Here is a 14,078-nt window from a genome sequence, read left to right as displayed (position 1 = left end):
CTACAAACATCCCCCCGGATGCCCAACTTCTGAAATTTTATGTTCAGCTTGAGGCAGAACAAGCCCTTACCGTGAACACCTACATCTTGCTCTCCACTGCTAGCAGAGTAGCACTCTGATACGTCCAGTATGCTTTGCAGCCTACTCACTTATGCATATTTACTGCATCCTGGTTTGATACAATCATAGAGAGACACACAAAAAATCCACTATTTCTTTCAGAAAAAAAAAAAATAAATTAAATAATAAAATAAAATAACTACAACACAGTAAGGAAGAAAAGCTGAACACACAGGATGTGGACCTTTACGGGATGTAGATCCAACACCAGCACATGGAGTTTCGGGGCATGTGAGCGATCATATACACCAGCCATTGGGACAAGCCAAACACATGCACATGAGCCTCGATTTAAAGAAACAAACAAACAACAACAACAACAAAAAAAGTTCCTTTATATATGGAAGTAAGACTTACAGCTTAGATGTAGTTAGATTGCATTGGCTTAGGGACTACCTCCTTCAAAATGCACAGGGGGGTGGGGAAAACAGTTTTGAATGTCTCCAGAGAAGGAGACTCCACAGCCGCTCTAGGCAACGTGTGCCAGTGTTCTGTCACCTTCACAGTAAAGAAATGTTTTCTCATATTCAGCTGGAACTTTCCGTGTTTCAATTTGTGCCCGTTGCCTCTTGTCCTGTCTCTGGGCACTACTGAAAAGAGTTTGTCCCCATCTTCGCAGTCCAAACGGTTCCTACAATGCATTGAAGGCAATTTTCTGACACAGGTGGTGGAGGAGCCAATGAGGAGGGGGGTGCTCTTGGACCTTGTCCTTACCAACAGGGATGGGCTTGTTAGGGATGTGAAGGTCGGGAGCAGCTTGGGATGCAACGACCATGAGATGATGCACGATACATGAGACAAGTGATGAAGTCTGCCACACGGCAAACTACTCTTCCCAGAGCTAAATGCCAAAGGCTGCTTACTGTTAAAGCCGTTTCCTGATATGAATAACTGATGACAGCACTATCAAATTTATTTTAGTGCTAGTATTTGTACCCTACTAAACCTGCAAGAGATGTTACAAAAACAAAAGAAAACAAAACAAAACAGTGTTCAGAGGCACACCAGTATGTCACACCACATCCCCCGCAGCATAACAAAATATTTCAAATTAAAGGATTTTTCAAATTCCTTCTAACTGAACAGCATTGCCCTCCACCTTCCATAGGCCTGACATAGGTACCATCTACTAGGCAGCCTGCCTTAAAGCATCGCTCGTCTGCCATACACGTGCACCAAGCTAAGCAAGATCCCAGTATGCTTTGGCAGCTAACTTTCCTCAAACTTCATCTGATTCAGTATTGTACAGGACATCCTGCTCACTGCACTCCTCTGCTCCAATCTGGTTGGCAAGAAGATCAGTCTTCTTGCTAAGTCATAAGAGGTGTTCAATGAGTACTGCAAATTGACTAGGTATTGGAGGAGATTAGAAATAGCACAGATTCAACCCCAGAAACAGCCTGAAACAACCCCTTGGAGAACAGTGACTATTGTACCATGTTAAAGATTGTGGAATAGATCCCATATTCAAATAGACAAATGTGTCTCATATGTCAAATAGACAGTACACTGTCAGCTATAAATGGGACACAAATATTTCTGTGATCACAATGATGGGTGGTTTTCTTTTGTTTAAGGTGCAAGAGCCAAGGCAGTTGTACTCAGAACTCTGGCAAGAAGAAAACACCTCAGGCCTGTGCGATCCACTGGAGTGTGAACAAGAACTATTGTTATTGTCCTGCTCAGGACAGACAGGCCAGCAAGCCGAGGTGGTGGAGTTGCTCTTTACATGAAAAGCAGCTAGGACTACCACAAATAAACTTGTCTCTGATACTCTCAAACAGGTTCCCATGTTCAAACTTATCCTGGAACAGCAACAACGCTTGAAATTCACTTACCAACTAGTTCAGTACAGCTTTCTTGTGGAAACAAACTCTTTCACACTGACGCTACTGCTTCCTTGTGGAAACAAGCACTTTCACACTAACGCTACTGCCTCAAAAAGTAATCAAGAGGGTTTTCAAATCAAACCAGGCAGAGGGTTTCAGTTCCATCTGTGCTTTCAATGCAGTGCCTCAACACAAATTCAAGGACCCAGGTCCTTCAACGTACACATCCTGGAGAGACACCAAGGCACCCCTGCAGAGCTAAGTAATTGCATCCATGCTGCAGTTCAGGAAGCGCCCTGGGAGCCCTTTGTACACCACTCCTCACTGACAGGGAGCTGTGACCAGCAAGCAGCTTCCTTGCCAGAACTTTATGTAAAAGGAAAAAACACATATGCTCACTTCCCCAGTCTGTTCCTCATGTAGTGGCTGGTGTAAGTACAGAGAAAGATGGTGTGGCAGCATGCAGAAATGTATGAAAAAGAAGAGATGGAGTGGGAAGGGCTTCATCAAGCAGATGGTTTGCCCTGCCACCCCTTTGAGGCCTTGCCACCCTGCTACACACTTCAGTGAAATCCTAAGGGAGAAGCAGCTGGCCTTGTATCACTGGCAAAGCTGCTTTTCCTATGTAGTAAAACTGATGCTTGGATGCTGTGTCTCATTCTATAGGGTAACAACAGACTGGTTGCTGGTAGCAAGTCACAACAGCTGTCTTACAGGAGTTCCAAACACGTTTTTTTTTGTGAAAAACACGTATTTCAGTTACAACCCAGCTATCCTTTTGAAGAACATGAGCTGGAAATCTTTTATCCTGAAAGCAAGCAGAGGAGCTGGGCTTTCCTCATTTAAATTCTTCCTTTCAGAGATGTTTACTGTAGGTAGACAAACCTGAGTGAGTTCACAGCTAGTTAGGTTTTACATGTATCCATCTCAGTCTTATTCAGTACTGGATTGAATAATTTATGAAAGAAATTATAAATCTCAGACTAATAAAAATCACAAAGTTATTTTCAGAAATATTATTTTATTTAAAATAATAAGTTGTAAATAGAATTATGTTGTGGTTTAACCCAGCTGGGAGCTAAGCACCACACAGCTGTTCGCTCACCCTCTCCCCTTCCTCTCTGGGATGGGGCAGAGAATTAGAAAGAAATGGAAGTCTGTGGATTGCGATAGAGACAGTTTATTAGGACAGAAAATGAAGGAAAATAATAATAATAATGACAATAGTACTACTACTAATAACGTGTACAAAATAAGTGATGCATAATACAATTGCTCACCACCCACTGACCAATGCCCAGCCTATCCCCAAGCAGCCGGCCCACCCTATCCCAGCCAGCCCCCCCATACAATTGTTCAGCATGACCCTATATGGTACGGAATACCCCTTTGGCCAGTTTGGGTCACCTGTCCTGGGTCTGTCCCCTCCCAGCTCCTGCTGCACCCCCAGCCTGCCCGCTGGCAGGACAGAGTGAGAAGCTGAAAAGTCCTTGGCTTAGTGTAAGCACTGCTCTGCAACAATTAAAACATCAGCGTGATATCAATATTATTCTCATCCTAAATCCCAAACACAGCACCATACCAGCTACTAGAAGGAAAATTAACTCTATCCTAGCTGAAATCAGGATAAATTACTAACCATTTTTCATGGTGTTGACAAATTTGAAACTGCTCAGGAAATATTATAATTTTGTACCTTGAAATTTGGTCTCAGTTGCCTTTTCTAAACAAATGTCATCCCATACTTGCTTTCACTCTCCAAGATATCTAAGCATGTACTATATCATTTGTGAGCAAAGATACACCTTGTTCTTTAGATTGGAATCCTGTGTATGCAAATAGTTTGAGAATATAGAAAGATAAATTGATTTATATTAAATGCTGAAAGTTCTAAACTGCAGCCCATAACCTGCAACGTGTCTATATAATGTAAATCAGTCTTCAATACTTCTGAAATTTACAGAGAACTATGTGGGGAGAGTGGGGAGTTACAACACATGCAAGAATCTCTCCATAGAGCCAGTGCACCCCACAGGCTGGTAGGCTAAGGAACAGAGAGAACTTTTGCAACAGAAGCACAGGAGAAGCAGTCTCATCTTAGGTAGATGAATAATGTATTAAACAGCTGGAGCTCCTCTACAGTGTGAGGATCTAGGTGAAAGATTGATAAAAGGGAGGGTGTATTATGGACAACAAGCAGTGGACCTTTACTTTTGTAAGACAGGCTAATATCTACAAGTAAATTACAAGACAAGTAACATTAAGATTACTGAAAGATACCACAGAGACTGACTGTATGTCATTTCAGAACATGATACATGCTGAACACCTCTTCCAGTTTTCAAAAACTAGAACTGTTAACTAAAACCACTTGCAAATAGTTCATAAAAAAACTCCAATCATGCAAGCACTGTCAAGCATGGTGCTTTTTCTTATACTTTCTTTGTAATTCTGCAGAAAGGAAAAAAAAAAAAAAAAAAGTGAAAGCTCCATGATGAAGTAGACAGGACAGCTAAATACGCTGCACTGGGTATGTTTCTGATTTTAACAGAATCTTTTGTTAGGTATTCGAATACAAACTATGGCTTCTTTTTGTCACCTTAGAAAGAGAAGGGGAGAGGAGGGAAGGGAGAGAGAACGAGGGAGAAGAAAAGGCAAGTGTATTCTGAGACATTCAGAGGGTGAAGGCAATTGTTTAGATCCTGTCCAAGTAGGCAGAGCAGTATGCCTACAATTCTGGCAAGGACGAAATACATTGAATTTAGCAAATGTGAATTTAACAGGAAACCCCAGGAAAACCTGTTACATCATCCAAGTATATGAAAGCCAGTACAAAAAGAATGGCACTCAAAGCTGTGGAAAATAACGGCTTTATGACAAGGCAAGTGGAGAAGTCAAAGAAAATGTTTCCCTGGGCCAGCAAGTTCCCATACAGCCTTGGAGAGAGATGGAGTTGCTTCATAGTTCTGGAGACCTACGGTCACCTTGTGCTGCTCAGAAAAGTTTTTGTTCAAGACTATTCTAATCTATTACTCCTGCCTTCGGCCCATGGAACTAGCATGACCTATGCAATAATTTCTGCACTAGCTTTTCATATATGATGGACCTTTTCTTTTTACCTGTCACAGACACTGAAGTCACTCACCTTTCTTCTCTTTAAACTTCACTTTTTGTACTGTCCTCATTCCATCATAGCCTTGAGATCTCTGCCTCCTATTCTTCCATTCTCCTAACTCACTTGCTCACAACAGCCATGTGTTTTAAGAATGTATGCTTGAAAAGCACCTTCTCACCCAGAAAACTCATTCATTGCTAGTGCAGAAGTCACTTACATATAATTTACCAAATTATCAGGTTCCATTTTAAGGTACATATGATGCTTTCCCAGCTACAGCTGGTAGGAGGAAATGGGGCTGGATCTGACAGTGGCAAGTCTGCCACATCTCCATGCCCGCAGGCCCAACCAGTTGTGGGGCTGAGCACATGTTCCCAGCCGGCAAATACATGCAGAGCATGTGTATAGAACATGTATATATACATATACACAGCTGGCCACACAGATCCACAGATGCCCAGAGTGTTCACACCAATACAGACTGCACCAGTGTCTCGTCTGGCTCCCTGCTCTTGCTGAGCAGTATGGAAGTCCGCTGGCAGAAATATATAAATATATGCACACACAGATATATCTATCTCCACATTTTCAGTGTAGATGCCTCCAGAAGCCGGGCTCGATGTGGCATCTGGGCAACTGAGCCCCCGAGGCAGCAGCCATGCTCCAGTGGCTGCACAGATCATTGTGTACACACACACATTACATGCACACCCATGCACATATACACACAGCTGACTAGTATTCCCCTTGTCCCTCCAACAAACATCTCCTTCTGCAGTCTTGCCCGTTGAAATCCACACACCCCTTGCTCCCAGGCCATTTCCCCTGTTCAATGCCTTATCGAGCTTGCTCTTTGCTAACCAGAATATGCTCACTTGCACACCCGCACATGCTCCAGTTGCTGCCCCCTGGATACAGAAGCCTCCAAGCCACGGTCTGGCTCCAGCTGCTGGTACTTAGCCCCCCATGCACACATGTGCACACAGAGTAGAACCCTCACCCAGGAGAGAGTTAGGATCCAAAATAATTTATGACAGTAAGCTATGGGCTGAGTGTATCATTTTCAACCATTATCATGATTCTTAAGAACCCAGGATTAATCATAGAATCACCAAATGGTTTAGTTTGGAAGGGACCTCAAAGCACACCCGGTTCCAAACCCTCTGACATGGGCAGGGACACCTCCCACTGGACCAGGTTGCTCAAAGCCCCATCCCATCCCATTATTTTGGGAGAGCTCAGTCAGACTGAGGCCCTGTATGCCCAGTATGCTATTTCTGGCAGTGGTCAGGAAGAGATGTTGATAGCAGGAATGTAAGAACTGAGCACATACAGATGATAATTTCACTGAATCATCTTTCCAGTAATCTTCAGTTTATGAACTCTTTCTAGGACAAAGGTTTTATCTCCATCTTTCCATTTAACAGGCACTGAAGGAGTCTCATGTCATGAGTTAATTGGATTAGATTTGGAACTAATTCATGGTTTTGGCCTCTCCACCATCCATCTCCTGCCTGCGAATTCCAGAATTTAAGTATACCCTGTATAAGAAAATATATATATATTTTTTGCTTGTTTTACATGTAAACTTTGGTCAGATCATTTTACTCAATGTCTTCTACCTCTTTTTAAATATAAATATGAATAAACTTTTCTGTTTGCTTTCTCAATTACATTCATAATCTTACATGCTTCTATCATGTATGCCCTCAGCTGTTTCTTTCAGAAGCTGAGGAATCAGTCTATTTAATTGGTTCTTATGCAGAAGTTGTGACACCTATTTCATAACCCTTGGTTTTCCCCAACTTTTTCCATTTTTGCTTTATCCCTTGAAAGATGAAAGAACCAGAAAGGCATGAATTCTCTAAAAGTAGCTTCACAGTGGACTTATGTAATGCAGAAGTGTTTTCTGCAATGCCGATCATTTGTATTCTCCTGTCTACAATCTTCTTTTTGTTCCATGTTTTAACAATGTTTAGTGTCATTAAGCCCTGCTAGATGATTGTAGCATTGGTGACATGATACAAATAAATAATATAAATATAAATAATAGACTATTATTACTAATAATAATCCAGATTCAGAGACTCCAGCCAAGCATTCCCTGAAAGAAAAACAAACAAACAAACAGACAGACAAAAAACATTCTAATGGTTATATAAATTTCTGGCTTCAGCTTCCAGTCATTGGATTTGTTCTTCCAATAAAGACTCTTCTGCAGTAGGATATAGAGGTGATGTACTTCTGTACTTCTAATTTCAAAGTTCCCTATCTAGATAATCAAGGATAGCACTGCCTCTCTTAACAATTGTGTCAGTCTGAAATGTTCTATAATTTTCACACCCAAATTCTCTTCTGGCTTCCCACAGATATGCTACAACCTGCGAATAGGATTCACATGTTTCTATTCCAGCTGATCTGTATTTATCATTATCTACTGCTGTGGTCATTGTATTTTCTATAATCTCCACCCACAATGGCTATGAACATCTATACAAATAAAGACATGGGAGGTAACAGATTCTTGTAGCGTAGGCTAAGAAATATAGCTGATGAGGTATCAGAATGTAATAGACATTTATTCATTGAAGACATATGTATTTTAATTTATTTTATAATTTTAAGTTCATTATACTTTTAAGATCTTTATTTAATAGGCTTATTTAGTTTATAAATTCTAGTTTTCTGAAAGGATCATCACTGATGGTCCAGCAGGGCTAGGTCCTCTGTAGTCCATTGTGGCCAGCAGGGCTAGGGAAGTGATTGCCCCCTTTACTCGGCTCTGGTGAGGCTACACCTCGAGTACTGTTTTCAGTTTTGGGTCCCTCGCTAAAAGAAGGACATCGTGGTGCTTGAGCAAGTCCAGAGAAGGGCAGCAAAGCTGGTGAGGGGTCTGGAGTACAAGTCTTATGAGGAGCAGCTGAGAGAGCTTGGATTGTTCAGTCTGGAAAACAGGAGGCTCAGGGGCGACCTTATTGCACTCTACAGGTATCTTAAAAGAGGTTATAGCAAGGTGGGAGTTGTTCTATTCTCCCGTGTGCCTGGTGACAGGATGAGGGGGAATGGGCTAATGTTGTGCCAGGGGAGGTTTAGGTTGGATATTAGGAAGAACTTTACTGAAAGGGTTGTTAGGCATTGGAATGGGCTGCCCGGGGAAGTGGTTGAGTCACCATCCCTGGAGGTCTTTAAAAGATGTTTAGATGTAGAGCTTAGTGATATGGTTTAGTGGAGGACTTGTTAGTGTTTGATCAGAGGTTGGACTGGGTGATCTTAGAGGTCTCTTCCAACCTAGATGATTTTGTGGTTCTGTGATTTTAGCTTGAGATCTCCCATGTATTCTGAAAACTAAAATGCCTTCTGAAAATTTATATTTTCCTTTACACGTCCATTTCCTAATGGATGAAAGAAAAAAGGAGCAGACAAAATGCAGCTACTTGGACACAGAAATGACTGTCAGTCCTTTCCACTTCAGCCTTATAGGTCTACCTACATGGGTCTACATGGTACAGTTTGCCTGTGCATGCCCATGTGTGCAGAAGCGTGCCTGTACCTGCCAATGCACACCTATGACCATGTGTGCATGTCCAGGAGTGCCTTGAGCATGTGTGTGGTGCCTGCCGCGAGCAGTGGCATATGTGCCAGTGGGCATGTGTGACACGGTCCTGGCCTGTGGGAGGAGAGCTGTGGCCCAGCATGGCTGCTCTGCTGAAGCCAACCTGAGCAGCGAAGGCCGGACAGCTCTGACCAACTGGACTGCTGTGAAGGTAACCTCAGCGCCAGCTCTGCTGTGCTGGGCTTTGCTGTGCAGTGCTAGGCTCTCCTCTTGCCCCAGGCCCAGCATCACTGCCCACGGAGGCCCCTCACAAGCCTAGGCTGGGTGCTGCCCTGGGCATGTCCTGCAGTGCATGGCCCAGCCAGGCCCAGTGTCGCTTGATGGGCATGTCCCTCAGGGTAGGGTCCCCACAGTGGGGAAAGCTCCCTCCTGGCCCTCCTCCCAGTGTTTCTGGAGGATGAATAGCCCAGGCACTGTTTCATTGAATGCAATATACCCACTTTCTGTGAACCCTGCCATGTTAGATGCATGCCCTTGTTCTGTGGCCCCCACCATGGGCAGAGCACAGAGGATATACCATTACACCAGCACTGCAGCCTTATAGACACAACTTGTAGTGGGGGACGTTGCCCAGTTTAGAGACCTGCAAATCTTTTTTGAGAGAACAAGTGCCACAGCCTTTCCAGCACTTCCTTGTTTGTGATGTGGGACATGCAGTTAATGTGCAGATTTTATAGTGTCTGTTTTGTGGACCAGAGGACAAGTGCATCAGGCAGCTAGGGGCTGTATTCCCTCATTCTTAGTATCCAGTCACAGGATTTGTGAATGGGGTAGCATTGCTTTCTAAAGGTGTCTGCAAAATAGTACAGGAAATATGAACCTATGAGAAAAAAGTTACAGTGAGACTGCAGATTGAGAGACTCTGAGGTCACATCCAGCACACCAGAGGATTAGGTTATAGCATGTGGTCTAAACACACAGAACTTCCTTTATAACCAGTAGGCATACATTAATATTGTAGGGATTTTATTCTTGATATCTAACATATTCAGTAAAACCTTTTATAAAACTTGTCAAGGACACCTTCCAGATGTGAAAAAGCCTAAGCTATATGTTATTGATAGTCATAGTGATAGTCATACACTAATACATACTGAATACATATTGAGTACTACCTGTACTTATGAGCTTTGGTTCATCATTTGAGCTTAGAGTATTCTGTACTCTCAACTGTCATATATGACAAATTCCATTCAATAGTAATAAGGAAGTATGAGTTCCATTAGAAATTTGCTTGTGAGATGCCATCTGAAATGTTTTATATAATGTGAATGAAATATAAACAGAAATTAAATAAATATGCACAGAAATGTTCAAACTGGAGCAGCCGCAGAAAAGAGTTACTAAGATAAGCAGGGGACATAGAGAAACTATTTTATGAGCTATAACTAGAAAAGCTGAGCAGGAATATGTTTTTTGTCTATAAATATGTAAATTGTGCAAAAAGTGAGACAGGAGAAAAGAAAGGTAATTCTGGCACAAGAACAACAGGGTAAAATGACCAGCCACCACACATCTAGGATGGAAATTACTGGAAAGCTTCTTGTCACTCAGGTTTAGGAAAAGTCTGTCTGTCAATAATAACAGTGGGACAGGAAGCCCTACACTACTATGAGCTTGACCTTGATTCCAGGGAAAGTTATGCAGCAGATCATCTTGGGTGAGATCACACAGCACTTGCATGGCATCCAGGAGATCAGGCCCAGCCAGCACAGGTTCACAAAAGGCAGGTCATACTAGTCCAACCTCATCTCCTTCTATGACCGTGTGACCAGACTGGTAGATGAGGGAAGGGCTCTTGATGTAGTCTACTTAGACTTCTACTTAGACTTCAGCAAAGCCTTTGACACAGCCTGCCACAGTATTCTCCTGGGGAAACTGTCTGCCTGTGGCCTGGACAGGTATACTCTTCTCTGGGTAAAGAACTGTCTGGAGGGCCATGTCCAGTGGGTTGTGGTTTAATGGAGTTAAGTCCAGCCGGCATCCCATTAGGTACTGGGGCCTATCTTGTTTACTGTCTTCGTTGACAACCTAGATGAGGGGATAGAGTGTACCCTCAGTAAGTTTGCAGATGACACCAAGTTGGGAGATAGTGTCGATCTGCCTGAGGGTAGAGTTGTCCTTCAGAGGGATCTGGATAGGCTGGACTGCTGGGCTGAGGCAAATGGGATGAGGTTCAGCAAGGCCAAGTGCCAAGTCCTGCACTTTGGCCACAATAACTCCATGCAACGCTATAGGCTTGGGGCAGAGTGGCTGGAAGACTGTGAAGAAGAAAAGGATCTGGGAATGTTGATCAATGCTTGGTTGACCATGAGACAGCAGTGTGCCCAGGTGATCAAGAAGGCCAATGGCATCCTGGCCTGTATTAGAAATAGAGTAGCCAGCAGGAGCAGGGAGGTGATCATCCCCCTGTACTCAGCTGTGGTGAGGCTGCACCTCGAGTACTGTGTTCAGTTCCGGGCCCCCCACTACAAGAAAGACATCAAGGCCAAGTAATTTGTCCGGTGAAAGGCCTGGAACACAAGTCCTATGAGGAGCGGCTGAGGGAACTGGGGTTGTTTAGTCTGGAGGAGGTTCAGGGGAGACCTCACTTCACTCTACAGCTTCCTGAAAGGAGGTTGTGATGAGGAGGGGGTCAGTCTTTCAGATAACTAATGAGAGGACTCAAGGAAATGGCCACAAGTTGTGCCAGGGGACATTTAGATTCGATATCAGAAAAAACATTTTCTCTCAAAGAGTGGTCAGGCACCAGAACAGCCTGCCCACTGAGGTGGTGGAGTCACTATCCCTGGTGGTGTTCAAGAAGCACCTGGACAAGGTGCTACAAGATATGTGGGTAGTATTGGTGATAGGAGGATGGTTGGACTAGATGATCTTGTAGGTCCTTTCCAACCTTGTGTTTCTCTGCTTCTATGATACTTTGGGTTTTGATGAGTTAACAATGGAACTGCATGGCATACTAACTGTGATAATAAGGAACGATTCACTGAGGAATCCTATATTGCTAATACAGTGTGAGGTTAATGTCTTATATCCTTGCATGAAACTGGTTCTAGAATAATCTGAAGTCATGGCACTGGAGATATATTGCAACTGGCCGTTAGTTCAAAGTGCAACCTTCAAAAGAGTGTTAAGTGCTTTCAAGGTAGGAAGGAGTACAGAAACACAGCTCCCTGCTATATGATTCTGTCCTGGAGCTGACAGAAACCCTTGCATGTTTACTTTGTTTCCTGCACTGATTTTTATATGGTAAAGGGTTTTGAAGAAGGAGAAACAGGAGCAGGAGACTGGCTGCTCTCCACAGTGTTGTCCCCTGCAAACTGCAGACTTCCTTTGTAAATCTAGTATGAGTTTTTCTGTGAGAAGCAGCATTAACTCATGCTAGGCCATCTGCATTATTGTGTGGCTGTTGGGCAGCTGACAGCAAACAGAAGGGAGGCCATAGCACTTGGGAACTGGTCTGCAACACAGGCCCGGGAGCAAACTGCTCCTGCAGATGCCAGCCTGGGGAGCTGTGAGGGTGTCTTCTGTCTCTCTCCTCCATCAGCTGCTGCCTCTGTGCAGGGGAGGCTTGAGAGAAGTCGCCATCTGCAGCTCTCCAGCCCTACTTCCCAAAACCCTTCCTGCAGCAGATTTGGTCTAATTCATCATCCCACTGCCCACAGTCCACCAGAATTTGGTGTTGATGCAGAAAGAGAAGACTAAGTTTTTAGGACTCTCATTCATAATAACAGTGTCAAATGTGGTTGCTCAGGTGCAAGCCCTCTTCAGTCATGGCTGGGAAGGTCCTGCATGGACTAAAGCAGAACCCATGCCATGGTGTTAGATTTCTGGGTCTCGCCCAGACCAAAGAATTACTTTACCTGGCCAGCTGGAAGTACAAAAAGAACAGTGTTACCTTAAATCTTACCCTCTTTGTCATGTCAGTGCTCTGGTCTGGGTTACAATGCAGCAGCTGCTTCCACTTAGGGTACACAAACCAGCATCCTTTCATACACAGGATTAATGACTAGAAAAGACATCTAGAATGTGGGAGGTATGCATTCAAGGGTGAAGAGTTCACAGAAGATAACCCACCTCTCAGGAAAGTGCCCTAACCATTCGGTTAGAGGGTATTTGAAGGTGTGATGTAAGGGAAATAACTGTTCCCTCTTGTTCAGTCCTGCTTCATTGTATTGAAAAGGTTTCAAGATGTCTTGTGGCAGCGAGTAGGAGAAAGGAAGAAATAAAAGTGAGCCTATCTGTAAGGCATTACCATGGAACATTATTTCACTCTGCTCTGATATGTGCATGTATCTCACAGTGATTTCATATACACTTAACTAAAACACGCTCAGTGATGTTTGCTTGTCTACAGCTATGTTCTGAGGCTTATGAATTATTCAGGTTTAATCCATTTAATGTGTATGTTGACTTCATATAATTCTAGTTTCTTAATCAATTTACCAGGCAAGATAAAGCATCTGCCTTATGAAGCTTTATTAATCGTACATATAATCTCATCAAAAAGATATTACAATACCTAAAAAGTTTTAATTCTGAGAGTTCAAGCACATCACTCAAGCAGAAGTCCTTTATGATAAGACAGTGTTCCTCAGAGCATTCTTGATGGGTTTTATGAGTCGGCAGGTTGTTCTATAGGAGCAATTGGGCATATGCATTATACATCATCTTATCCTTATATTATACATCAGCTTGTCCTTATCTGTCAAGACAGTGGTTGATAAGCATTCACAATCATTTGCTGCATTATTTATAGTGATTCAGAATTAGACAATGGCTTTTTTCTAAACTCCTATAGCATCATAATTCCTTTCTATTTAAGAAAAAAATAAATCTGCAAGGGTGATAATGACTGATTTTAATGTTATGATAAAGTACCTATTCTTACTAAGAGTTGGTGATTTTTATCTCAATAAAAACACAACCCCAAAGCCTTGTATTGGCTATTAGCATTGACGTACAGAAAAACATGTAATGTCTGTTGCTATATAGGATCCTGAATAATTTCAGTAGCTTGATTATATGCTAACTTTGTTAGTTTGATTTTATTCTTCTGTTCATCCTGACTTTTTAAAATAAATGTCTTTCCATCTGGGCTTGGTAGATAAAAAGGTACACAGAGGCTGTCCACACTGCTTAGACACTTCAATGTTTGTGTCTTCTGTAAATTCTATATGGTAAATCTTTATATATCTTGTGATCTCTACTTAATTAGAACTCGAGTGGAAAATTTTTGACAGAATAATCCTCATTTGTATATATTATCTGCAATTTCTCCATTTACAATCTCTTAATCTATTTATTGAGGAGTTACATTGCTTTTTATGGTGATATGGTGACTAAAATCAAGTGTGTTTAAATTAAATGCCTCATAGAGATCAAATTATACTCTGTTGAA

General features: G+C 42.6%; 1 protein-coding gene across 2 annotated transcripts in view; it reads left to right on the top strand.

The window, feature by feature from the left end:
- The first annotated feature begins 8,683 nt into the window (after nt 1-8,683).
- Nucleotides 8,684-14,078, top strand: part of M1AP (meiosis 1 associated protein) — a 29,577-nt gene continuing 24,182 nt past the window's right edge. The window contains exon 1 of one of the 2 annotated variants that reach the window (XM_072038005.1): nt 8,684-8,828. In XM_072038005.1, coding sequence (XP_071894106.1) covers nt 8,712-8,828 — 117 coding nt within the window. In that variant the 5' untranslated portion in view covers nt 8,684-8,711. The remainder of the gene's footprint in view (nt 8,829-14,078) is intronic. The other variant, XM_038178324.2, reaches the window with a different exon arrangement.

This window comes from Anas platyrhynchos, chromosome 4, assembly GCF_047663525.1.
Source record: "Anas platyrhynchos isolate ZD024472 breed Pekin duck chromosome 4, IASCAAS_PekinDuck_T2T, whole genome shotgun sequence".
In the NCBI taxonomy this organism is placed as follows: Eukaryota; Metazoa; Chordata; class Aves; order Anseriformes; family Anatidae; genus Anas; species Anas platyrhynchos.
Note: the sequence above shows the minus strand (reverse complement) of the source record. Positions and strands in the feature narration are given on the sequence as shown.